At 38.6% G+C, this 26,856-nt stretch overlaps 2 protein-coding genes and 1 pseudogene across 2 annotated transcripts in view; 1 reads left to right on the top strand and 2 right to left on the bottom strand.

The window, feature by feature from the left end:
• Positions 1 to 26,856, top strand: part of LOC139706405 (tropomyosin Tod p 1.0102-like) — a 220,444-nt gene that overhangs the window by 17,264 nt on the left and 176,324 nt on the right. The gene's annotated exons all lie outside the window — the stretch shown is intronic.
• On the bottom strand, positions 19,313 to 21,857 carry LOC139707330 (RING finger protein 11). Its single transcript, XM_071618531.1, has one exon. It carries the CDS (start codon positions 21,661 to 21,663, stop codon positions 21,199 to 21,201), a length of 465 nt encoding a protein of 154 aa, XP_071474632.1. The 5' UTR covers positions 21,664 to 21,857; the 3' UTR covers positions 19,313 to 21,198.
• On the bottom strand, positions 22,123 to 23,501 carry LOC139705026 (tRNA (cytidine(32)/guanosine(34)-2'-O)-methyltransferase-like; annotated as a pseudogene).

The following is a 26,856-nucleotide window of genomic DNA, read 5'->3' as shown; positions in this document are numbered from 1 at the left end:
TAAAAGCAGGAAAATGGATGACCAGCTTAAACCATGGCAGAACTGGTCCTTAAAGGCAGGAAGAATTTCAACACTCGGCTTGTGAAGAGGTCTGACTGAAGAAGGGATGGCTGAGTGGAGCCATGGATGTGGGAACTGTGGTGGGTTTGGAGTGCATCAAATTTGGGACTCATGAAACTCCACCTTTCAGGAGAGGGAGGAAATAAAGCTGAATAGATGGTGGGGGATCACTTCACTGGGGGCTCTGAGTATCAGGCGCAGAGGATTGGCTTTTACTCCCTGGAGCCTTTAAAGGCATTCATTCTCAAATGAGTCTCATGACCAGAGAAAATGACCAACTGAATCAATTCTCTCTCTCATGAGATTACATAGAATTTTCATTGACTGATGTCAATGTAATTCTCATTCTCCTTGTTTTCTATAAGTTCCATTTTCTCCTAGCACTTCATTCAGGATAGATGCCAACAAAGCATCTTTGTAGAAAAATGCTATTTCCGCTCCCTAATTTGACAATGCATCTCAAAGTACAATTTCATAACTTCTACTCTTCCATTTTAGATGACAGGAAATATATTCATTTCTTTTTAGCATATTTTGCTTTATCTTTTAATTCTAATGCATTCTTTAAAATTTGAATGCTACATGCTAATTTGAAATGGTTCAGGTTTTACCCCATATTGATTTTAATGAGTGTAATTGGCTGCTTTTTACAGTAACAGAGATGGTTGGAGTCCCAGGGGGCCATTAGACACAAGGCATTTCAGAACCTGCTGGGAAAAGGAAGTGGTTGGGGAGGTGGATAAAGGCTCCAGGGGGATCCAGAGAATGTCAGGAAGTCATACTGGGAGAGACAGATTACTGTCCTTTTTGCCTTAAGAGTGGAGTGATGGCTCCCTGAAAAATATTTTTTTGTTAGTTGACATAAGTTGTCATCATTGTCTGGTAAAACAATACACCACAAATAAAACCTCAGTAGTGAGAAAGGACTACAAGCCCTTGTACTGTGGTTATGTTAGTGTGTTTCATAAGCCATGGTAATGGGAAGTTGAGACAGGGTTGGCTATATCTAGGCTCATCCTATCTTATGTGGGAACATTAATTAATACCTTACATGTGGAGGAGGCTTAGTAGTTTATAGAACATGCTCCATTATAATGATTTCTTCTGATGCTCCCAGCAACCCTGGGAGGACACCGGGGCTCAGAGAAGTTTTGATGACATGTAACATTTACTGAGAATGCTGTGAGATCCGCCTGTGCTAATCACTTCCCAAGGAGTGCCTTTTTTATGTTCCTAATGATGTGCTGAAATGGATGATGGTTTTCCTGCTTCTCAGATGAGGAGGCTGAGGTCCTGAGGGTGATGTGCTTGGTCCAGGTTCTCAGAGCAAGTAGTAAATGATCTGGGATTCAAATGTGGGCCTGTTGGTGCTAGGTTCCTTGCTGCTAAACACTCCTTGAGACTGTCAGGGATTCAGACTGATAGAGAGTAGACTAGGATTTTGGTCTTCTGACTTCTCACACAGGGTTATTTTCTTTTTACATGCAAACAAGGAAAAATGCAAAGGGTTTTTTTTTTCTTTCTTGCCACATCTTATCAGGGAATTTTGACTGTAAATCTGTGAGGTCACCGAGCCATGGAACGGTTAAACAGTGCTGTGTAGAAGGCAGCAGCAGGGTGAGGTCTCCCGGGCCCATTGTAGGCTTAGGAAAGTGAAAATACTTGGCCCTCCATGAATTCTTAGGGAATAGACCAGTTTTTGTGAGCAGAGAATAAGGACAAGAAAGTGGGAGGCATATAGAGTTAGACCTTTCCCACTTCATTTGTTCAAAGTTGGTCTTCTTTTCAATTTTCTTTACTTTATAATTAGCACACTTCCAGAAAGAAATGCTTTGCCTCCCCAAGCCAGCCTTACTTTTTATCTAGTTTTCATTACATATTTCAGATTTCTATGTCAGTAGTGTGACATTAAAATTGTATTTATAACTCCCAATAGGCACCTATTTCATTACTCTTCTGAAATTTGGTAAAGCAAAATCTACTTTCCTAAACACCCCGGCTTGAATGTGAAGGGGATTACTTTTTGTTTCTAGTTTGGCACAGAGGTTGTAGGGGTTCCTAAATGCTTTGAATTTTGCTTCCTTGATGTAGCCTAGCATTTTTTAGTCTCTGTACTATTGATATTTTGGAAAAGATAATTCATTGTTGTAAGGGCTCCCCCCCCCCTTATTTTATTGCTTTGTATCCTGTTTAAAAGCATCTAGGGCTTCTACCTACAAGATTCAGGTAGCAACCCCACCCTTCCCTAAACCGTTTCAACAACAATAAAAATATCTTCAGCCATTGCAAGATATCTCCTGGGGGGGTGAAATCAATTGTGAACTGCTGGTGAAGAGTGCGTGACACATCCTTTGGTGACTGGTCTATGGCCATGGGCAAGTACAGAAATTCCTAGCCACACCTGCTTGAAACTGTTTTACTGAAGAAAGTCAAGAAGATTGCTGTACTTCTTGACCCAAAGACTAATTGCAGGGGATTGAATTTAGGAAGCGGATGTCCTGAGGTGAGGTGGGGTGGAGGTTTGGGCTTGAAAACCAGAAATGGTGTGTGAGTGTGTGTGTGTGTGTGTGTGTGTGTGTGAGAGAGAGAGCGAGAGCGAGAGCGAGAGCGAGAGAGAGAGGGGAGACAGAGGAGAGAGAAAGGGACACACACAGAGACACATATAGAAGAGACAGAGACACACAGAAATAGAAATATGGAGAGACAGACACACACAGGCACAGAGAGAGGCATAGATACACACAGAGACACGAACACACACAAAGAGTACACAGAGACTTATACAGACACACACAGAGGGGGCGGGAACTGCCCCCTGCTTCACTCCTAGCCTCTCAGAAAATGTAGGTAAATTCAGGAAAAGAAATCTAAGGGAGGTGATAGGGTAGTATTTTTGATTTGAGCTACTGTGTGGGAAGGTTGGGACTTTATGAAAATAAAAGATATTGATTCTCAGGAGTATTTATGGAGGCAATAATTATGGACCTGAGAAGATACATAAACCTTACTTTCTGACTACCAGACATGCTATTAATTGACAATTTTATTTTACAATAAAGGTTGCTGTCCCCGTTCTCCTCAAAATGGCTTTTGATTCTCACTTTGTTTTTTGAATAAACATTTCTCTATGTGAACTGCCACCCTCCCCCCCAGACCATCAAACTTCAAGATAATTTTGGAGTATAGTGGTTTTATCATGTGGAAATGTAGTACAGATGTTCAGAATTACCTTTTCCTTTCCTTCTTTAAAACATGACCACACGTGCTTTGCTCTAAGTACCATTAAGTATTTTTAATATTGCTATTAAAAAATCTTGCCTCAGGCAGAATCCTACTACATCTCAAGTAAAGGCAAATATTAAAATAGCAAGTATTAATGTGTATCACATTAAAATCTGAACTCATGTGTGGCTTTTTATGCAATCAAAATCTTTATTTTTTTTGACCCACTTGACCATGTCCTCTAGTTTCAGCTTCCTGTCCTCACTTTAAAACTTGCAGGATTTTGTTCCCTACCCCTCCCAACCAATTTTCTGTAGACTTGAGTTTTTCTCTTTCCTCTGCATATATCTTTGAACTCTGCCTGATCGCATAATGAAGTTTGATGGGAGGATTTGGACTGCCACCATGAATTAGTTAGTGCATGATTTTAAAAGTTATTAATGGAGCAGAGTTCTTTCCTTGCAGAGAATCTCAGATTCATGGCAGGGGTTCTCTGTTCTTTGAGTGCTGCACACCAGGGCCAGTGGTCATTTACCAAGGAAATAGTTTATCAACACTTGACACATCTCCTTCTCAGAAGTCTGTTTAGGGAGATTAGCTGCCACTCTTAAGATTAGCTTCTTTTAAGTCTATTAAGTATTGCTTTTCTTTTCTTGTTTTTAATATCTCCTCAGCCTTAGTATATCTAAAAGCTGGGTCTGGTGGTGCACACCTGTAATCCCAGTTACTTGGGAGATTGAGGCATGAGGATAGAAAATCCAGGCAAGCCTCAGCAATTTAGCCAGGCCCTAAGCAACTTAGACTTCTCACTAGGCCCTGTCTCAAAATAAAAGGTAAAAAGTGTTGGGGATGTATCTCAGTGGTTAAGCACCCCTGGGTTCAATCCCTGGTATCAAAGACAAAAAAAAAAAAATTGGTTGCAGAGCTAGGGCGTATCTCAGAGGTAGAGTACTTGCCTAGCATGTGCAAAGCCCTAGGTTAAATACCTACTACCACAAAAATAAAAATAAAAATTAATCAATTGTAAGCCAGATGCAGTGGCACATGCCTGTAATCCCAAAGACTGTGGAGGCTTAGACTAGAGGATCGCAAGTTTGAGGCCAGCCTGGGCAACTTAGGGGACCCTGTCTCCAGGAAAAAAAAAATTAAAGAGGATTGGGGATGTGATTCAGTGGTTAAAGCACCCCAGGTTAAAAAGAAAAAAAAATTCTCTAAAAAGTTGCAATCCTCCCCATCCCGATTTAATTTAATTCCTTGATTTAATTTAATTCCTGGTGTCAAGAACACCCTCATCACCTAGTATACTAGAAATTAATCCTTGTTTAGACAAATGATCTTCCATAAAATGTTGCTTTTCCCATTCACATCCAAATAGGAATGCATTGCCAGGTGACGTTCTTATAGAACGTGGCATAGGCCTGTGCCATTCTGGTAGAATCAACACAGCAAGGAAATTGCAAGGTCTGAGTGTGCCTTAGACAGAAGAAATGACTCTTAATGTAGATATTCCACTCTGCCTTCATGGTCCCTTCCAGTTTTACTGCCGGTGGTGTCTGTTGCAATACTTTTCTGATGCCTGTCAAGGTTTAGTTGATTTTTTTAAGGACTCAAGTTTTGGTTGCTTTAAAAGACAGAATACTACACAATGATCGAGTCCTTGCCAATTGCACACTGGAAACTTGAGACACATTGAGGTTTGTGCCTGTTAAGTTTTCAATGTGTAGTATTTGGACGCCTCCTAAACAACCCTTAGAAGTAAAGGGATAATTGGAGGGTAGTGGAGAATTGAGGATGCTTGTGTTGAGCGTGGTGATGTTGGGCATGTAATGACACAGCCTCTCCAGAGGACATGAAATATTTTTTGAAAAACTCACTCTCTTTCCCCTTTTTTCTTGGCTGTGATTATCTTTGTTTGTTGGCTCTTTATTTTGCTGCCCTTTAGACACAAATATGCTTGTGTAGAAGATCGAAGGAGAATGGCCAAAACAACTGCATTTTCTGAAACCACAGCTGCCTCGCTGGGAATATGTGTGGCACTCTGCGTCTGAGAATTGCTGGGCTTATCATACTGATGGAGGAAGTTTCATGGAATCACATCTTGGGAGGTCCTGGTGGATGCTGTTAACATCATAAATCATCATCATCACCACCATCATTAAATAGAAGGCTTCCTGGGGTGGAGCTCAGTGCTGGGCTTTGTTACTCAGAACAGCTCTTTGAGGTGTTGGTGTTGACATTGTCGTATTACGTAATCAGGGAAGTGAAGTAACTTGCCTGAGACCTCACAGGGAAATTAACTTCGAAGTGAGAACCAGTATACTCTTTTTTAAATATATATATACATATTTATTTTTTAGTTATAGGTGGACACCATATCTTTATTTTTATGTGATGCTGAGGATCGAACCCAGTGCCCCACGCATGCTAGGCGAGCGCTCTACCTCTGAGCCACAACCCTAGCCCAGTATACTCTTTATTATTCCATAGAAATATAAAATAATTCTAATCATTTTTTTCCTACTGGTTCCTCTTCTTTTTGGTTTGTTTTCTTTGAAATTTTTTTTAAAATTTAAGTTTCTCATCTGGTTCCTATTATGACTTCATTTAAAATCTTACTGTTTCTCCTAACATGTTGATTTCTCCTCCTTATTTTAACCTCATTTATTTTCTTTCCTTTGTGCATTTTTTTGGGGGGGTGGTGGTACCAGGGATTGAACTCAGGGTAACTCAACCACTGAGCCACATCCCCAGCCCGATTTTGAATTTTATTTAGAGACAGGGTTTCACTGAGTTGCTTAACGCCTCATTTTTGCTAAGGCTGGCTTTGAACTCATGATCCTCCTGCCTCAGCCTCTCAAGATGCTAGATCCTTTTAAATTTAAATTTTTTAAAAAATTGTTGATAGATATTTATTTTTATTTATTTATATGCAGTGCTGAAAACTGATCCTAGTGCCTCACACATGCCAGGCAAGTGCACTACTGCTGATCCACAGCCCCTCCTTTGTGTTTTTAATCTGCATTGATTTATGGGGTTAATTATCTTTGTTTTATTCATAATAGCTGTGCTGTACTTTTGCAAGAGACCTAAGAATGCTAAGGAAATTTACAGGAGACTTCTGGCCTAGGAGAATTTCAATCAGCAGTTTTCTTTGCCTCCAGAACAACCTTTGCATCCACCTGTGCAAGTTTACTCTTTGGTCTCAAATGAGATGACCTATGTAAAGCACTTTGCACAGGGCTTGGCTCAACAAATGTCATTTATGTTTCCTTGAAGAAAGATGAGGAGGGGATAAGCAAGATTTGGCTTCACTGTCAGTTGATCTCATAAAGCAAGTCTACGGTCCCTTTTCAAACTACAGATTTCTGTCTTCAGGATCAAACTTGGCCTGTTGGTATTTTATAGGTCACTTGTTGGGGGTGCAGTGTTTGTTCTGAGCTGAGAGAAATCAAGGGTGACCTCTCTACCATCCCAGTTACATTTCATAAAAGTGAACCTTCTTCAGTATGTTATGATTATATTGTGTGATAGATATCTGATTCACAGGGCTTGAAAATTAAACCTATGTGTAATGCGTGTTATATACATATAGAGCCTGGCATGTTGTAAATGCTCAATGTTTTAGTCTTCCAATTTATATATATAATCCTTTCAAAACTATATATTCTATGAGAGCAGAAATCACACCTTTCTCATCTTTAATATTGCCAGCACCTTGCACATTTTTTTTATTACTATTGATATGCCTCCTACCTAGACTGCATAGCTTTTGAGCAGAGATTTTTTTGTTTTTAAGTTGTAGATGGACACAATGCCTTTATTTATTTTATTTTTATGTGGTGCTGAGGATCGAACCCAGTGCCTCACATGTACAAGACAAATACTCTACCACTGAGCTACAACCTCAGCCCACAGCAGAGATTGTTTTCAGTCTTCAGTGTCATATCTTCAGTAGGGATACTGCTGGTTACTGGTGAGTCCTGCTGCCTCACATGTTGAAATATAACATTGGAGAAGCGCACCTAGGCAAGCATAGAAAGCAAGGTTTATTTAAAAAGGGGTAATATAGACTTCTTTTGGGAGGAAGAAGGGGGCCATAGCTGGTATCCCAAGAAGTGAGGGTGTTTTGCCTTTTTTTTTTAATTTGTTTTTTTCAGTTCTTGATAGACATTTATTTCATTTACTTATATGTGGTGCTGAGAATCAAACCCAGTGCCTCACACATGCAAGGCAAGTGTGCTACTGCTGAGCCCCAGCCCCAGCCCCAGCCCCAGCCCATTTTGCCTTTTTATATGTCTTAAGCTGCCTTTGTTCTCCTGCTCTCTTCACCCTTATCTCTCTCATTCCTGTGTAAGTGACTAGGCCCAAGAGATACTCTGGTGGATGGCCAAAAGGGGAGAAGCAGATGGGCTGGAGGGGCCAAGGTAGAGTGATCCAGGCAGGAAGGGGGCCCTGGGTGCATTAATTAACAGCTTTTACAACTCCCTCTAGGGAGGGATAATCTCTGGGACAGGTTACCTTTTGTGAAGGATCAATTTTTTATTTTTAACTATTTTTATACTTATAGAAAATATGCAAAAATAATGCAGAGCTTCCATATGTCTCTCTCCTGTTGTTTCCATCTTAATATTGTGCACGACCTAAGTATAATTATTAGAACCAAGAAGATACCAGTTTTCCTTGCTCTGGTAGAATACCATAACCAAATTAAGGGCCCCATTTAAACTTTACTGATTTTTCTATCAGTGTCCTTTGATTGTCATTCTAGGATCCTGTGTTACATTTGGTTGTCATTTCCCCATGGTCTCCACATTTTCTCCATGGGTTCCTTAGTTATTTCTTATCATTCTTGGTACCTTGAAGATTATCAGTGAATTATTTTGCTGGATTTCTCATACTTTAGACCTTCTGATATCTTCTCATAATGGTACTCAGGTCCTGCCTTTTTCTGAATGTGATAGAGACAATGCCATGTCCTTCTTAGAACATTGATACATGGAGTTCATGGTGGTATTTTATCTTTTCATTAATGACTGGTGATCATACCAGTTTGAATTATTCTTTGGGATATTGGCTTAAGTGGGTTGTTATTGTTGTCAACATGGCTAACTTATTGATCTTTTATGGTGTGCCAGGCACTGTTTTAAACTCTTGATATGTGGTAACTCATTTATTTAATCCTCACAGCAGCTGTTGAACCAATTAATCTTCCCTGGTAACACATGAAGAAACTGAGAGGGAAGTGGACTACTCTGACTAGTACCTCAAAGGGAGTCACAATCAAGGTGGTCAAAGGCCTGTGTTCCTAACCATCAGGTGACACTACCTTCTTTGTGCACACCAAGAAGGGACAGCTGGGGGTGGGGCTGATAACACCATTCCAAGTCCAGAGTTTCTCAGGGAACAGTTATAACTCATATTCTCTCCATAACTGGCCCCCATGTTGGTCTTTATAATTCTGTAATTATCAATTAGGAGTTAGTTTTGAAAGTCTAGGAGACTGTTCATGAGGTTGAATTAAGGTGATGACAGTGGGTACAGACAGGAAAAGGAATTCAAGAGGATGCCTTGAAGTAGGAACCATAGCTAAGAATGTAAAGAATGCAGGGAGCAGAAGTGTCTGTGATAAGTTGTACTTGGGACAAAGAAGGAAGAAGGCACACAGTGAGAAAAACCAAGAAGGAAACTTTTATAGAGAGAAAAGAGAACCCCAAAAGCTGAGTTTTCAAGGACACGTTCATTTATTCAGTTGTTTTATGAAGAGCTTTTAAATCTAAACTATGTCTGCAGAGGGGCAATGAAATGACGGAGACCCTGTTATGGGGATTGTGTTAAGGTGGGATTTTTGGGCTGAGTCTGTAGAATTGGGAAGTTTGTTGACAAATAAGTAGGAAATATGGGATCAGGGGTATATGGCCTGGAAGGTTGATACACTAGCAGATGTGATATCTATTCTTTGACCTCCCCAAATAAGAAGCTATATGATTTTAATCAAACCTTGAGTTATTCAAATTATATTAAGACTTATAGGTTTCCTAAAGCATATACTTTATCATACAATATGTCATTTAAAGATTCTGTGAATCCCACAATAAAATGTGGGGTTAATAAAAAATATTAAACATGAACTAACGTTTTGGTTCTATGAATAGTAAAGATCCAGATGAATGACGGGTTTCTTTATTGAGTCTGGGGATTGAGTGGATGCTGGGAGCAGAGTATGGCAATATCCCAGCATGATATTGATGGTGGGTAGCAATAGCTAAAGCTGCATAATAAAAGATGGTTTCATGTGATCCTGGTCAACACAGTAGAGTTTGAGCTGTCTAAACAGGAAATTAGAAAATTTGTATCTAAAAATAATCTTATCTTTTTTCTTTTCATTGTGACCTCCAGTGCTAAGAAACAAAGACCTTGCAGAAATTGTGGGAAGTTTCTGAAACCCCAGTTTGTAACCAGCTGATTTGATTTTCTTTAGTACAGTGGGAGACTATTTGTGAGGAAATTAACTTCATTATAGGCTAGCCATTGGTTGCATGATATCAGCATTTCTATCAGAGTTCAAGGAGAATTTTTGAACATGGGAGTTACCTTTGACCCCAGTGCAGTTTTACAAAACTTCAGCAGCTTTGGAAAAAGTTTAAATGAACTTGGATCCTCTAGAACAGGATTTCTTAATTGTAGCACTGTTGCCATTCTGGGCTTGATGGTTCTTTATTGGTGTTGAGGGCTGTTCTGTGCATTAGAGGATGTTTAGCAAAAAAAAAAAAAAAAATCCTTGACCTCTGTCCAGAGATGCTAGTACTGTTAACTCCATGCCCCAAGTTTGCCAATTAAAAATGTCTCCAGTTATTGCCAGATGTTCCCTGGATGACAAAATCATTCCCTCTTGAGAAACACTGATCTAAATTGTGGTCTGGAACCCAGCAGATCATTGGAATCTTCCCAGAGCCAGAACTGCAGCAGCTTAGCCCCCAGGTCACTGGAATCTCGGTCTGCATTATAAAAAGTTCTGCAGCAGTCCTGTGGACTTGTGAAAGTTTGAGAAACTTTGACCTAAAGCTCTGCCTAGAGCAGTGTGGCAAGAGCTTTGAAGCCAGGCATGGCTTACCATTAATAGGGATATGACCTTGGGCAAGTCATTTCACCTCTTGGGGACTCAGTTTCCTCCTCTGTAAAATGGGACTAAGGAAACCTGTGTTATGAGAGTGAAAGGAGGGAATGGAGTTGAAGCAAAGAGAGGGGAAATCTTCCCTCATTAGAATCTCAGTTGGGCTTGTTTCTGTCTTTTTTATAAAGCTGTTTTTCTTGGCCATATTGGACTTACTCTTATTTGTAATGATGATATAAGAGGCTGAGGAAAAGCAATATGTCTGAGTTAGTGCTCTGCAAGTAGAGAAGGCAATAAAAAATCTGCTTGTTTACAGATATATTTTTGAATCATCTACTTCTTCAAGCTGTGGCTCTCATGGTCTGGTCCCCCCACCCCCCCTTGCTTGGAACACTGGGATCCCCTTTCTGGAAAACTCATTATCCTGAGCTTTGTGAACTCTCAATGATCTCGTTTAAAGGCCAGAATCTAAAGGTGGGAAAAGTAAAGCTGATGGCAGCTAAAAGCAAAAGCCATTTAGGGAAGAAGCAGCTTGTAGGATAAACTTTATTCCTATGCAACTGGATTTTGAAATGGGGTGATTATTTTTATGACCATTAGTAAAATTTTCTGGTTAAGATAAGGATAAATATTTTTGTCTTGGGAATAAATTGATTGCTCCAGAACTCCATATTTTCCCCCTTTCCTCTTTTTCCCACCATGTCATTGCTTTAGTGTAGCATGTATTTCTCTTTCCGATTTATCAAGAATAACTTTTATGACTTTGGGCTAATAATCTGATCTGACAAAGACAATCTTCCTTTTTTGGCAAAATTAATTAGAAGAATAACATAGAAAATGGGTACATACATGCAGAATATTATCAGGGCAATTTTTGTGTAAATCTTGACTATAGTCATGGGCATTATAATAATGTTTTGATTTATCACAGACCACATATATGACAGTGGTCCCATAAGATCATAATGACACTGAGCAATTCCTATTGCTTAGTGATATCATAGTTATCAGATGTTTAGATACACAAACACTTACTATTGTGTTTCAGTTGCCTACAACATTCAGTATAGTAACATGTTGTACAGTTTTGTAGCCTTCAGGCAAAAGACTATACCATATTACCTTGGTATGTAGTAGGCTATACCACCTATTTTGTGCGTGAGTTCACTCCATGATGTTTACCTAACAATGAAATTGACTCGCAATGTGTTTCTGAGGACATATCCTTTCATTAAGTAACATATGAGTCTAGTTAGTTTATCTGAAGTTCTCCGATTCTACTAATATAAAGGGATGTCATGTAGAGTCAGAATACATACTTGTGTAGATTGAATACTGCAAACTCTAGAGGGTGCCATTTATATCATGAACATCATAAATTTGTGTACATATATTATGACAGTGCTAGAATATGGCAACACCAACCTTTATTCTAGCAAAATCAGTATATTGTAGCAGTGTTCTGGCAGATGGAAATAAAATGTCTTGAGGGAAGGGGCTTTCTTCTGTAATTTGCACAAAGGGGCCATATGCATTAGTGGCAGCCCCGCCAACTAACCTTTCTTTTGGAGCTTTACTATGGTGCCTACATGCAAATAAATGTCCCAGAAGAATGAATATAGCCAAGAGCAATGAAAAAAATAAAATTTGTTTAACCTTCACATTTCACAAATATGAAAAAAGAAATCTTCCATGAAAGGGGTATCCTTGAATATCATTTTCATCTTGAACCTACTGACAGTGCCTCCCAAGTAAAGGAGAAAGCATTTAAGAGATGGGAGAGTTTAACTATCATAGGAGCAGCATACAGCAGTCAAGATATAATGAAGAATTTCATTGGCTCAGACTGGTTGAAGATTGGTACTGTGAAGGAAGGTGAGTGACATGGCATTGTGCCAGAGAGATAGGGAGAGCATTACCAGTCTTGTACGTGAAATGCATATGATGTTCTTCAGGACTTTGCTTGTTGGACACAAGGACAGTTTATATAACTTAGTACTGATCAAGTGAGCATTTTTTTTTTTATGAGCTCCCATTTTTACCCCATATACAGATTGCAGAATCACATCAGTTACACATCCATTGATTTACATATTGCCATACTAGTGTCTGTTGCAGAACACAACAGACACTAGAGCATTTTTGTTTGCCTAGTATTAGGTCTTAGGTTGACGTTTTACCTATGTTTTGCAGTTTTTCATTTTTATTCCCTGTCTTTCTAGAGAATCTACAGTTCCACATGAAATTGCTTCTGAATAGTAACCAAGTAGGGGAAAATGGTAGTTTCAACTTGGCCTATGAGATGCAATAGTATTGGTAGATTAGGTACTGGGGTTCTTAATAGGTAGGACAGTAGAGAGAACATGGTTACCAATAGGAAATGAGATGGAGGAAATATACTTTTTTGTTTAAGCACTAAACACTTAGAATTGCTTACTTTGGAATAGATGTGCCAAAATTGGTTATTTTGACTAGATTGCAAAAAAGTGGGTCTTGGGGCTGGGATTGTGGCTCAGCGATAGAGTGCTTGTCTTGCATGTGTGAGGCACTGGGTTCGATCCTCAGCACCACATAAAAATAAATCAATGAAATAGAGGTATACAAAAAAAGATATATTTAAAAAAATAGTGGGTCTTTCCTGGATGATGATGATGATGATGATGATGATGATGATTTTGGTGGTGGTATAATTTTATAGCTGTGACTATAGCAGGGTTTCTAACTGATATGGATAAAGTTGTGAGTGGTCGGGGGACAGTTTGTTTTTAATAATAGTTAAGGTCATAAGATTTGAAAAAAAACGTGTTAAAACCAAATTATATGATTACAATGTAATAATGATAATGGAAATAATAGGAACTCTGTTAGATATATTATATAATTGAAAGTTTAGTTTGAGCCTATGATCATATTTAATTCTCATAATTCCCTGAGGAAGTTTTTTTTGTTATTGCTGTCTTATGGTGAATGGAAAAACTGAGGTTTAGAGGGAATACATTCACATTAGTGGGAAGCAGAAGGGATGGGATTTGATCCTAGCTCCGACCAATTTGTGTTTCCCAAGGGGTTATGTATAATAACCACATCTCTGGGTGTTGCTCATGGGATATGTGAATGTCATTGCTCCTCCAAAGATCACCAGTCACCCCAGTTGTCTGTGAATGAGGAGTTTCCCAGGATGCAGGACTTAAATTAAAACTAGGCAAATCCTAGACAAACTGGGAAGAGTTAGTCACTTTATTTTTGCATGTGCTGGTAGAGACTAGAAAAGGATAAGGTGTGAACCACTCACTGGATTGCTTCATTCTCTTTGGTATTGTTATTTGTTTTCTGCCCTGTTTGGATGAGAATGTGGCTTTCCTATTAATCTTTTTCAGGAGGTAAAGAAAATGTGAGAAGAAAGTGCCAGGCCCTTTTAGATCCTGTCTTTAGCTTTGGGTCTTTCTCAAAGTCTTTCTAGAAGGGGGGAAGAGGAACTTTTAAACACAGACAAATAGCCTGCCGTGTCGGTGGAAACACAATGACTTGGCCATGGTGGTTGCATTTCATCCAGATGTCTCAGACTTGGTTTTTGCTAACTTGATGGATTTTAGTAATTTGGGGGTATCCATCTGTCATATGACCCCACCCTGAACATGAGCTGTTCTTCCTACATTATAGAATTTAATGTTTAACAAATATCCACATTCTAAAACTGGAAAAAAACAGTAATAATATGCTTGTTTTAAAATGGAAATTTGGAAGTATCTGTTCCTTTGGGGAAATTCTTCAGGTTTGATCATCTTATTATGGAAGATCTGCCTGTGGGCCTGGCAGTTATTCAAGGAGAAACTTATTTGATTCCTTTTTTTCCCCTTGTAAAAAATAGAATGATTTATCTTTTTTTTTAAGGTGTCTTTGTGCTCTCATTGGAAATTGAGAAATATAGATTTTAACTAATTGACTGTGCTGCTTATTTGGTAACTCATTTTTTTTTGTCTTTTTTTTTTATCCCCCTAAAACCCTAAAATGGTTTGGGGTGGGGAGGAGATATCTGTGTCTCCTTAGGACATCTGCTGTTTGTTGTTATAGCTGACTTTGGAATGCTCTTCTTGGGACGGCTTCCAATGTGGAGTGTCCATATGCAGTGCTTCATTAACTGATGGAGTGAGAGAAAGTAGCTTTCCTCCTAGGACAACTCCCCAAGTGACCAGCGCCTCGCCCTTTGAGTGTTAACACTTTCAAAAATGATTAACCACTCTGAGGAAAACCTTTAAAAATTACAACTATTTGAATTTTTTCAGGCTTTCTTGCAACAGAGAATGGCCTGAGCAGATAGGAACCTTTACTTCATAGCTCAGGGTCAAGATTAGCAGTGTTTGTTATTATTCTTTCCCATGAAAGAGTGGGTGCTTTTAAATAGTCTTGGGAATAGACTATTTGCTTCCCTCCTAAGTGGTCCCACATGATCACCTTTTACTGTCTACTTTCAATGTCTTTATTTTTTCCTGATTCCTCCTATGCTGCTAACCTCTCAGGCTTAACAATATTTGTGTCTTAAGCACTTCTCTCACATTTCAACTTTTGACTGTTAATTTGCTGTGGGTTGGGAGTTATTGCCAAGCTTATTAGAATTGTATAGAGTAACTAGGATCTAAATAGATGTGCCCATGGGTAAACTGAGTGTGTCTTGGCATGTTAGATTAGATTATCAAAAATAGGATTTGTAGATAATTGTGATGCCAGTGTGTTTAGATAGCTCCTTGTGGGTTTTGACCCTGGCGAAATACAGTTTGTCACAAATTGAGTTTGAGATGAGAAACAGGAAGGATCTAATTCTTCAGAATGCTAACCAGACTTCACTTCTTTTTAATGGAGATGGTGCTTGGAATTCTGAAATCTTTTCAGATACCTTTTATTATATCTAGTTGTGTAACAGAATTTTATTCAAGCTGTTGGGATCTTGTGTATTTAAAATGTTAGTCAAGATACTGGTACTTATATTTCCTTTGTTTTCATTTTAGTGTTGAATCTGAAAATATTACTTTAACATTTACTACATAGCCTATAGGAAGGCAGGTGAAAATTAAAACTTTTACAGCAAGATATTTCCTTCAGCCTATTTTATTAGACTGAGGGAGGGTAAACTTTATCTAATTGTCAGAACTTCTAATTTTTGTTTTTCAACATTTTATTGAAATTTAAAAGTTATTAGTGAGTAAGATTAAGTAGGGAAGTTAAGTCACTTATACCAATCAGGATTAATAGAATATAATAAATAAAACAGTTGTAACAAATTAAAAGCTATTTTAGTTTTGTGAATTATTAACTAGAAATTTTATATTAGTATGGTATACAGAAAATTACTTAAGTTTATAAATTCTGAGGGCATATGGGGGTTAGAATAAATAAAATACAAATTTCATGTTTTGTTTTTTATACATGTACTATTTATTTTTATTGTATAAATTTCAGTTATAGTGTTTTAATATGCATATACATCTAAAGTGATGACTACAATTAAACAATTAACATATCATCTCACATAACTTCTTTCCTTCCTGTGGTAAGAGTTCCTTAAGCCTACTCTCAGAAAATTACCAGCATATAATGTTAGGAACCATATACTTCATGTAGATCTCTCAATGTATTCATCTTACATAATTTCAGCTTTGTATCTTTTGATCTTTGTCTCCCCACTTCACATGCCATCTCCCTTTCCCACTGTAACTATCATTCCATTCTGTTACTATTTGATTTTTTTATTTAAATTCCACACAAGAATGTTTTTTCCCCCATATTTGCTTTATCTCACTTTGTCTAATGGCTTCTAGGTTCATCCATGTTGTCCTAATTAGCAGAATCTCCTTTTTCAAGGCTGATAGTTCATTGTGTATTTATGTGTGCATACACTTGTGTGTATCTCACAATGTCTATTTTCATTCATTTTTTGTTTTTGGCACTGGGGATTGAACCCAGGGGTGCTTAACCAGTAAACCACATCCCCCGCCCTTTTTAGTTTTTGATTCAGAGTCTCACTGAGTTGCTTAGCACCTCACTAAGTTGCTGAGGTTGGTTTTGAACTTGTAATCCTCCTGCCTCAGCCTCTGGAGCCCCTGGGATTAGGTGTATGTCACTGTGCCCGGCCATTCATTTGTTGTCAGACACTGGCTATTTCCATGTGTTGGCTATTATGAATAAAACTGCAGGAACAAGAGAGTGCACATACCTTTATCAGTTGGGAATTTTATTTCCTGTGGGCATATATTCAGAAGAAGGATCACTGGTTCAAATGTTAGTTCTATTTTTAATTTCTTTAGTAGCCTCTAATTACGGAATGTAGATTGGAATCTACATTCCCACCAGCAGTGTACAATGCATGATTTTTCTCCGTATCCTCACCAATATTTGTTATCTATTGTCTTTTTTGATAATAACCATCCTAACAGGAAAAGGAAGATGTTTTAGTCAGTTTTTTTTCTCTGACTAAAAGACTGACAAGAATAATTTTAGAGAGGGAGCGGTTTATTTGGGGGCTCACAGTTTCAGAGATCTCAGTCCATAGACAGCAGGCTCCATTCCTGGGAGCTTGAGGTGAGGCAGAATATCATGGTAGAAGAATGTGGTGGAGGAAAGTGGATCAGGGCATTGCAGTCAGGAAGCAGAGATGGAGACTTCGTTTGCCAGATACAAAATATGTATCGCAAAGACATGCCCCCCAGTGACCAACCTCCTCTGGTAATACCCTACCTGCCTTCAATTACCACTCAGTAAATCCCATCAGGGGGTTAATTCACTGATTGGGTTAAGGCTCTCACAACCCCATCATTTCACTTCTAAGCCTTCTTGTGTTGTCTCACACATTTTGGGAGTTACCTCACATTTAAATCACAACAGAAGAAATTTCATTCTGGTGTTGATTTGTATTTCCCTGATGATTAGTGGTGGTGAGTACCTTTTTATATACTTATAGGCAATTGTTATATCTTTGTTGGAGAAATGCCATTTTAAATTGAATTAATTGTTTTATTATTGAGTTGTATGAATTCCTCATTTATTTTGGATAATTACCTCTGATCAGATATATGGTTCACAAATATTACATAGGCTCCCCTTTCATTTTGTTAATTGTTTAGAAGTTTTTTGGTTTTTTTTTGGTAGATGAACGCAATATTTTCGTTTTTATTTATTTATTTTTATGTAGTGCTGAGGATCGAACCCAAGGCCTCATGCATGCAAGGCAAACACTCTACTATTGAGCTACATCCACAGCCCTTTTGTGCAGAAGTTTTTAGTTTGATGTAGTCCCACTTATTTTGTTTTTGTTGCCATTGTTTTTGGTGTCCCATAGAAGAAATCATTGCCAAGATTGATGTCAAAGAGATTTCCGCCTGTTTTCTTCTAGGTATTTTACAGTTTTTGGTCTGTCTTTTAAGTCTTTAATCCATTTTGAGTTGATTTTTGTATATGGTGTAAGATGAGGTGCAATTTCATTCTTCTGCATGTGGATATCCAGTTTTACCAGTACTATTTATTGAGGGGAATTTCCTTTCCCCGTTTATATGATGCCCATATTAAAAATGAGTTTATCATGTATCATTTGGTTTATTTCCGAGCTTTTTATTCTGTTCCATTGGTCTTTGTGTATGTTTTTATGTCAATATCATACTGTTTTGATTACTATAATTTTGTGGTATAATTTGAAATCAGAAAGTGTAACATTTCTAACTTTGGGTCCCCCCCCCCTCAGGATTGCTTTGGCTGTTTGGAATCTTTTGTGGCTCTATATGAATTTTAGAATTTTTATCTATTTTTGTGAAAATGACTTCAGAATTTTCGTAGGGATTTTATTAAATATGTAGATTGCTTTGCGTTTTTACATTTTTACAATGTTAATTCTTCCAATCCATAAATAAGGAATGGAATATCTTTCTTTTTTGTGTGTGTTTTCTTTATTTTTCCCATCATCAATTTTATAGTTTTCAGTATGCAGATCTTTCACTTCCTTGTGTAAATTTATTCCTATGTATTTTATTCTTTTTGATACTATCATAAATGGGATTATTTTTTTCATTTCATTTTTGGGTAGAACATTTTTTGGTATTCTTTATTGATTCTTTTTAGTTATACATGATGGTAGAATCCACTTTGATAAAATTCTGCATGCATATTTATATCTTACTCTAATTAGCATCCCATTCTTGTGGATGTGCACAGTGGAGGGATTCACTTAGGTTTTGTTCATATAGGCACATAGGAAAATTATATCAGATTCATTCTAATGTCTTTTCTATTCCCATCCTTCATTCTTGATTAAAGAAATACAACTGATTTTTTCATATTTTTTGTATTCTGAGGCTTAAACAAATTCATTTATTAGTTTTAACAGTTTCAAATGTAGTCTTTAGAGATTTCTACATATAGAACTATGTCATATACAAAAAGGAAGAGTTTTTCTTCTTCTTTTTTCAATTTGGATGCCTTGTAAGACTTATTTTGTGGTTTTTCATATGATCCATCTTGGAAAACACTCCACATGTGCTTGAGAAGAATGAATTTTCTGCTCCTGTTGGATGCAATATTCATTTGTTGGTAAGTACAATTCAAGTCCAATGTTGCTTTATTGACCTTTCTGCCTGAATGAACAGAAAGAAAATGAATGAACAGAAAGAAAAAAAATGAACATTTTTGAAGGTAGAATATTGAAGTTTCTTACTTTTATTTTTTTATTTTTTTTTTTTTTCACAGCTGTATTATAACTTTATTTAACAACTCAGTAAAAGCCAAAATTGATGGATTTTAACATGGTATGTGGAGAACAAAGTCAAAGAATACAAAGTGCCCCAAAAATCATTCTGTTCAATACCGGTGCCTTCAATATTACCAAACTTCTGTGAAAGAAGCCTTATAATAAAGAAAGACTAAAATCAAAATGGAAACTGATTTAAAAAAAAAGTTCATTTAGCAATTCTGACAATCTAGAAAAGAAGGTCTGACTATAATACTGGATAACATATACATCATGTTTTAAGTAGAAAACACAAGAACAAAAAGTAATTATCACTGAAAATATTGCACAACTTCAGCTGTTTCCTCCAAATTTACTTTATATAATCAGATGGATATAAATTAATGAACAAAAATTTAAGCAAGATACATTAACAATTTAACAGAACCCGATAATCTAATTTCTTCCAATTTTTCTCAAATTCATTTGAGTGTTTCCATCATGGTGCTCATAAGGAAATCAAACAACATATGGCTACTACAGATGAATGTCAAATTAAGTATTTATGACATACTAAATTCTTCTATAATACAATTATGAAGAATCTTTAAGGAACTTGTTTTGTATGTAGAAAAGTGTTAGAGTCAAACATTCAACTCAACAAAAATAAGAAACATTTCTGATTCCTCTGTTAGATGTAGACTGCTTCTCCTTTTGCTAATGAATGTTTTTTAGCTGTAATATCACTGAGCTGAACAAATAAATCACCTTGAGTACATAAGGAAAAATAAACACATGCTAAATGGATAAACTACATCTTTACTAGATCATCTCTACCTCTAATACTTCAGAAGCTTAGAGATTTAGAGTATTCTTACATTAACTGCAAGAAAAATTAAAGGAGAAATTCCTTTTGAGATCACAACTATGAAGTCATGTGGTTATAAAATTCTGCATTTGTGTGCAAAACATGAATCACATTTACCTTTATTCTCCCTACTTAGTCTCGTCAATCACCTAGCAGGACTTAACAGATACCTTTCAAAGAAACAGAGACTGAGATGTGTTTATATAATTTCAATAACCTCATCACTATAGTAATGAGAGATGCAGTATCCTTTTGCTATGGTTCAAGACAACAGGGAAGGAGAGATCACAAGAAAGAGAAATCAAAATTATTACAACTGAGAAACTACTTCTCATTAAGTTTTACCATGGTGCCACCTTCATTTTTACATAAGCATGGTGGCATAATTCAAGCTCAATAAATCGGAAATCTTAATATTTAAAATTTACCTTGACTTTCATTTATCACCATATTAACAACCAAAAGAATTAGATAAAACACATAGGAAAGGGTAATATTAAACCCACCTTGCTGAGTTGATTTATTGACACATTAACTCATTTTTATATAGAAAAGGGATAGTGCATCTCAGTTTGCTTACAAGCTAGGAGATCACTTAAAATTCTGCATTTCCTAACTGCAAACAGAATATAGCACTTACAACAGGTTATAAATAAACTGGTTTTCAAGCATAGAGCCAGCCCCAACGATAATACACTATTTAAAAAGACCTAAGGCAATGAATTCCATTTCCAATGGAAAAAAAGAACTGTGCAAACAAGCTTAAAACTACTTTTTTTGTGCCAGTGTTATAAAATGTAGCTTTTAATAAAACCTTGACCCAAATGCCATTAACTTCAGAAAAAAATTTGGTGGAGAGAAGAATGTTATTTCATTTAGGAAAAATAACCACTATCTTTTTTCCTAATCTTCAACACACACAATTTAAACATATACAGTTGCTTTAACACTTTACACAATTCCTATGTACTGGAGCAATAACAAGGTCTAAATACAATTATATTCTTAAACACTGGGTCAAGGCTTTACATAAAAATACCATCCTACTTTCCCCCCCTAAGTTTCTAAAATATCACATACTTTCCTCAACATCTGCAGCCATCCAGGAATTTTTAGGAAACTTTTTGTGCATGATCTTAATTCCTAATCCCTGGCTCTTTGGGCTCAGTGACGAAAGATCAAAACCACCAAAAATGATGGTTCACTTGAAGTCAGACGAGAGACCCTGGCTCAATTAGTCTCATAGGATGAGAGCAGTGCTGCATCAACTGGCTCCATGCAGGAGGGGCACGTGAAGGATCTCATCAACCAGTCATCTATACAGTCCAGGTGATAGATGTGCATGCACGGCAGAAATCGAATTGGGTCCCCATAAACAAAGTCCATCATACAGATCACACACTCCCGGATCTTTTTTTCGGATCCATCTCTTCCAGGGTCATAAACTCCTTTAGGCAGATGCTGTATAAGGCCTATTCTTTGAGCTATCCTAATTTGTTCCTCTTCAGTCAGCTGAGTTGCTAGCCGAGTCTGGCTAGGTGTTGGATGATAAACTGGAACTGGAACTTGTTCCTGATATGGCGGCGGCGGCTCCTGATCCGGCTCCGTCCCCTCGCCAAAGCTAGCCCGGTCGGACTGAGACTCGTGAAGCAGGGAGATGTCATCCGAGGTGGGGGATTTGAGGCAGTTCCCCATCTTCCAGGGCTGGGGAGTGTGATCTGAGGGGGAGGAAGAAAGCAGTGACGGGGTCGTTCGCACGTTCCGCGGTCAGCCTCTCTCGGCGAGGTGGGGTCGACGGCAGACTGGGGCTCAGGCGGCGGCTCCCCCGCCCCCCGGCGCCGCCGAGGGGCAGCTCATGCCAGCCCCCGGGGGTGGGGACTCAAGGCTCTCTTACTTTTATTGTATTGCTATTTCTCCCATTTGATCTGTTCATATTTACTTTATTTAGGTGCTTTTTTGTGGATGCATATATTGACAATTGTTATATCCTATTGATAAATTGACCTTTTTATTATTGTATAATGAACTCTTTTAAGGTCTGAAAGAAAAAATTACCAACTAAGAGAATCCTTTGCCTAGAAAATGTGACCTTCAGAATTAGTTGAATGTAAAAATTTACCTCATTAAAGGTAATTATAATTTTTTTTTCCCACATACCCCAAGAGAGGTTTAGGTAAGAGGCAAGTCCTCACACAAGTTCAAGAAAGTGTCATTCCATTGCAGAAGACTTCTGCACTGTTTCTTTCCTTGTTGTCCTTGTGGGGTTTGTTGTAGATTTCCACACTGGGCTTATTTGTTCAGACCTTGTTGAGATTTGAAAAAAAGTTCATCGACTGAAGTTCTGCCTCTCCTGACAGGCGGCAGCTTCTAATTTTTTATCAGCTTGCTAGTTTATCGTGTTAAGTTGAACAGTTCATTTCATTGTCTTCCATCTTGGGGACCAGAAGGGTGTGGCAGTAAGGGCTGACCAGGGACTGGGTAGTATGTTCATTCTAGTGATGGAGCAGTCCTGGGGGCAGATCTCCTTGGCCAGCTACTCCTTTTTAAAAATTTTTTTTTAAAATTTATTTTTTAGTTGTAGGTGGACACAATGTCTTCATTTTACTTTATGTGGTGCTGAGGATCAAACCCACTCATGCTGGGCGCGGGCTCTATCTCTGAGCCACAACCCAGCCCCAGCTACTCCTTTTCTAAGTGCAGGCCTTCTGGTATGGGAGTGACATGGGTAGTGTGTGGGTGGAGTGCACTTTGTATGCAGAGCCATCTTCCACATCCAGTGGGTAACTGCGATCCAGATCACAGGTGCCTACATCCTGACAGATCATGAAAGGCACAGTGATGTGAGTGGGACCATTCAGTTGGTTAAAATCATTCTAATGGTCTATCAGGTCTTTGGTCAGGTTTGGCATAAGCCCTTAGGAAGGTCATAACCCTGACAGACAGCAAAGGTCTTGATGCTGGAGTTATAGGTGCCCCTGGGCTTGGCTCAGAGCATGCTGGAGAAGAAGACTTTTAGCTGGCTGTAGAGCAGTCTCACATCTTGGCCTCACAATATCTTGGCTACAAAGAAATGGCTTCAAGACATGTTTAGCAATGTTCAGAGTGGCTAGGAGGAACCAAATGCCAGGTGACCTGCATGTACTCATGCACATTATAGAGGCCAGCGACATCAGGGCCCTATCACATACCACTATGTCTGCAGGACAGTTCTCAAAGTACTGGATGATTTCCTTGGCAGTAGAAAATTGGGTGATATCCCCTGGATCTGTATCACACCTGGTAGCAGAATCATAGCCTGAAAGTCCACAGCTACCACTTGGCCAGACCCCTGGCTCCTGATCTTCTGGCTTAGTACTGGCTCCAGCTGCCAGCTGCCTGGGGCTGTGCATAGGTCAAACACCCATATCAAGCAAATTGGAATAGGAAAGCTGGAATTCTTCATTGAGTTGTAGCACCTTTAAGGCAATGCAGGCCTGCCAGCCATTCTCCATACAGTAGCAGACATCACACTTGTCCTTTGATGTTCATCCCATCTCATACTATTTGCCCAGGGACCTGTCACCAGTTGTCTGATGCCACCCTGTATCAGTAACCAAGTGAGTGGGCCACAATCTACTTTAGCTCTTGGTGCAGGGAAGATCAGGAATAAGGAAGTTGGTGCACCAACATCCAGGCCTTAGAAAAAGTGTAAACCCAGTGAGAAATGGTAAGACTTCAGTTTGTGTTTTTAAGTGAACCAAATACCTGTCACACATACCTTAGCATCACTGTAGTGTAGCAAATGTGATATCCTAGAAGGCCAAGTCCAGACCTGATCTGAATGTACAGTAAGAGTCCTGTCATCTTGTGTCAACATATCTAGGTCACGCCTATCATTGATTTTTTGATAGTTGGATTATAATATGTCTAGGGGAACTTTTCTTTGGGTTGAGTTTTACTGGAGATTTCTGAGCTTCCTGTACCTGTGTGTACATATATGAAACTTTGTTTTCAGCCATTATTTCATTAAGCTTTATTTTCTGGAACCTAAATTACATAAATGCTTGCTTTCTGTGTTGTCCCATATATCCCAGGGCTTTCTTCATTTGTTTTCATTTTTTTTCTCCTCTGAAGATATGATTCCAAGTGGACATACCTAAGCATCATTGTAGCGTAGGTTTTGAGTTTGCTTTTCATTTTTTTTGCTTAATTTATGTGCTGTTGAAACTCTTTGCATTTTTTAGTTCAATCATTGCATTTTTCAGCTCTAAAACTTCTCTTATGTTCTTACTCATATTTTATCTTTTTGTTTAACTTCTCATTTTGTTCTTTTACTATTTTCCTGATTTTGATAAATTGTGCATCTATGTTCCCTTGTAATTTGTTGAATTACTTTAGAACCATTATTTTGAATTCTTTGTCATGGGTCCTCAGTTATTTGGGATTAGTTACTGGAAGCTTATTGTATTGCTTTGGTGGTTTCAGGTTTCCCTGATTCTTTATGACCTCTGTATTTGTGAAGTGTCATTTGAAGAAACAGTCAGTCGTCTGTTCCAGACTTTATGGAATGGGTTAATAAGGAAAGACTGTCCCTTATAGGGAGAGAGGCGGTGGAGAGGCACCTTAGGGTGCACTATGGTTTTGGGTTCATTGTCTCAGAGCAACAAGTATGAGGACATATGGTGGCTCCAAATTCAGGGAGGCACTGTGTCTCACTGGCTCAGGTAGAAGCTGTTGGGATTCTCATCTTTACCTGTGGGTCTAGGAGCCAGAGGCGGGGTCCACCAGTAGTAGAGGCCTAAGGCATATGTATATGTTTCACTTTGGAACTTGTTGCAGATACATGTGTAGCAGGAGAGACCAGCTACAGTTTCTTGCACAGTGACAAGGGCTAAGATCTGAGGCAGGGGGTCTGGGCTGACTGTGAATGAACAGATGGCAGTGGGGACTGAAAGCCTGGATACACATGACTGCAGAAGCCAACTGTGAGCTGGTGGTAGGGATCAAGTCATATAGATATACATAGACAGCTTGAGGGTTCTAGACATTGATTATAAGCATTTTTTTTTTCCTCCTGGGATTGTTTGCAGGCACATATTTTGAAAGTGCCTTCCGCCCCTGGATCAGAACACTCATGGAGGGGTGGCCCAGGAGGAATGATGGTGGGTCAGGTACTTGGAGCTGTTTAGCTGGAACCTTGGGCTTGGGTACTTGTGATAAAAGCAGTTCACTTAGTTCTCTGAAGCGGGGAGAGTGGTGGTTGGTCAGGCACCTGGGGGAGACTATAGTGTTGCATTCCTAGCCTGGGAAAACTGCAGCAGTGGTTTTCCAGCAGCTCTGGGTGGCTCCTGGGAGCACAGTGCAGATATCTAGAAACTGTGAAGGTGGGGGGAAAAAACAACAACAACTTTGTGGCCCTGAGAGGTGAAGGATACAGGGAGTCTGCTGCTGCTCTGCTGGAAGTTGGTTTCCTCAGAAGTGAAAGCTGCTCTGGGGCCTTGCAGAACAAGTTGCGAAGGTCCTAAATTATAGACACTGCCTTCACCAATTTGTGGTGAAAGCTGCAGGGAGTGTGTGGGGGCTGTTGAAGTCTTCAGTGAAGAAGTCTGCTGGAGTCCTATGCCAAGCAGGGCACTTGGGGTCATGGTGACTTTCTCTGCATGACTGATATTGACAGAGCCTATCCATCTTCTTTGTTTCCCACTGTCTCCAGACACCTCAGCTGTGCCGTCCTCCTAGAGAGCTGGGTGGGGTGGAACTGAAGCTGGTTGTTTGGGCAGGTTCCTGAAAGCCTAGGGGAGGCTGGCTGTGTACTTTGCCCTTCTTTTCTCTGCAGGGGTGTGCTCAAACAAGGAGTTCCCTCCACCTGTCCAGCTGTGCTGGGGTGGGGGATTGGGCAATGCAGGCAAAGTGAAATTGTTCTTCCTACTCTTTTTGTGTGGTTATCCTCATGTTTTTTTCTTTCACTATTTTGCTGTGGCTACTTAAATTGAATCCTTAAACACTTACAGAGTCACCTTTGTTCATGGATAACTGCTTAATTGTTGCTCTTGGTGGGGAAAGAGAAGACTGGGACCTCTTTCACCATCTTGATGATTTCATTTACTTGCTTGTAAATGAGAAAATCAAAAGCTGAATAAGTAGACTAAAAATAAAAGTAGTTTTGAACTTAATTTACTATCTTGTAAGTTTTCATAAGCCTGAGAGTGAGAAGGGTTTCTCTACCTGAAAGGCCATAAAATGAATGGAAATTTGTTTCCTGGAGTCCTATGCCAAACTGGCCTCTTGTTGCTACTTTTTGTTCTGAAAGTGCTTCCTCTGTGGCCAGTCTCTATGTAGGTATTAAAAAGATAATTTTGCTTTAGGGTAATCAGCTTGTGACTGTGAAAACATCTAAAGTTGTAATTTCTATGTTGCAACTCCTATATGTGAGATCAAGGAAGAAGTGATAGTCTTTGGAATATTTTCTTACTAAACATTCCTGCTTACCTGAGGATATTCATATTAGGACTAAGATGGGACTAAAATTGGCCACTAAAATTTGTATAAGTCAAAAGGATGATCAGATTGGATTTTCATTTTGGAAATGAGATTAAATGGTATGATATGAGTTTAAATCTTATGTTTAACAAAATGTAGGTGACAAGGGTGACTATACACTAATTTCTAGAAGAAACAAAGAATGAAATTAAAGTATCAGTTTTGCATTGGGGCATCTTTTTTTTTTAACTTTTGTTTTTTAGTTGTAGATGGACACAATACCTTTATTCTGTTTACTTATTTTTATGTGGTACTGAGGATCGAACCCAGTGCCTCACACGCACGAGACAAACGCTCTACTGCTGAGTCACAACCCCAGCCCCATTTGGGCATCTTTTCCCCCAATAAAACTGGAGGCTAGCATGATGT

This window comes from Marmota flaviventris, chromosome 1 (genome assembly GCF_047511675.1).
Source record: "Marmota flaviventris isolate mMarFla1 chromosome 1, mMarFla1.hap1, whole genome shotgun sequence".
Lineage (NCBI taxonomy): Eukaryota > Metazoa > Chordata > Mammalia > Rodentia > Sciuridae > Marmota > Marmota flaviventris.
Note: the sequence above shows the minus strand (reverse complement) of the source record. Positions and strands in the feature narration are given on the sequence as shown.

Bases quoted from the DNA above. Each gene is read 5' to 3' on its own strand.
- LOC139707330 (XM_071618531.1), bottom strand. From the start codon at position 21,663: ATGGGGAACTGCCTCAAATCCCCCACCTCGGATGACATCTCCCTGCTT.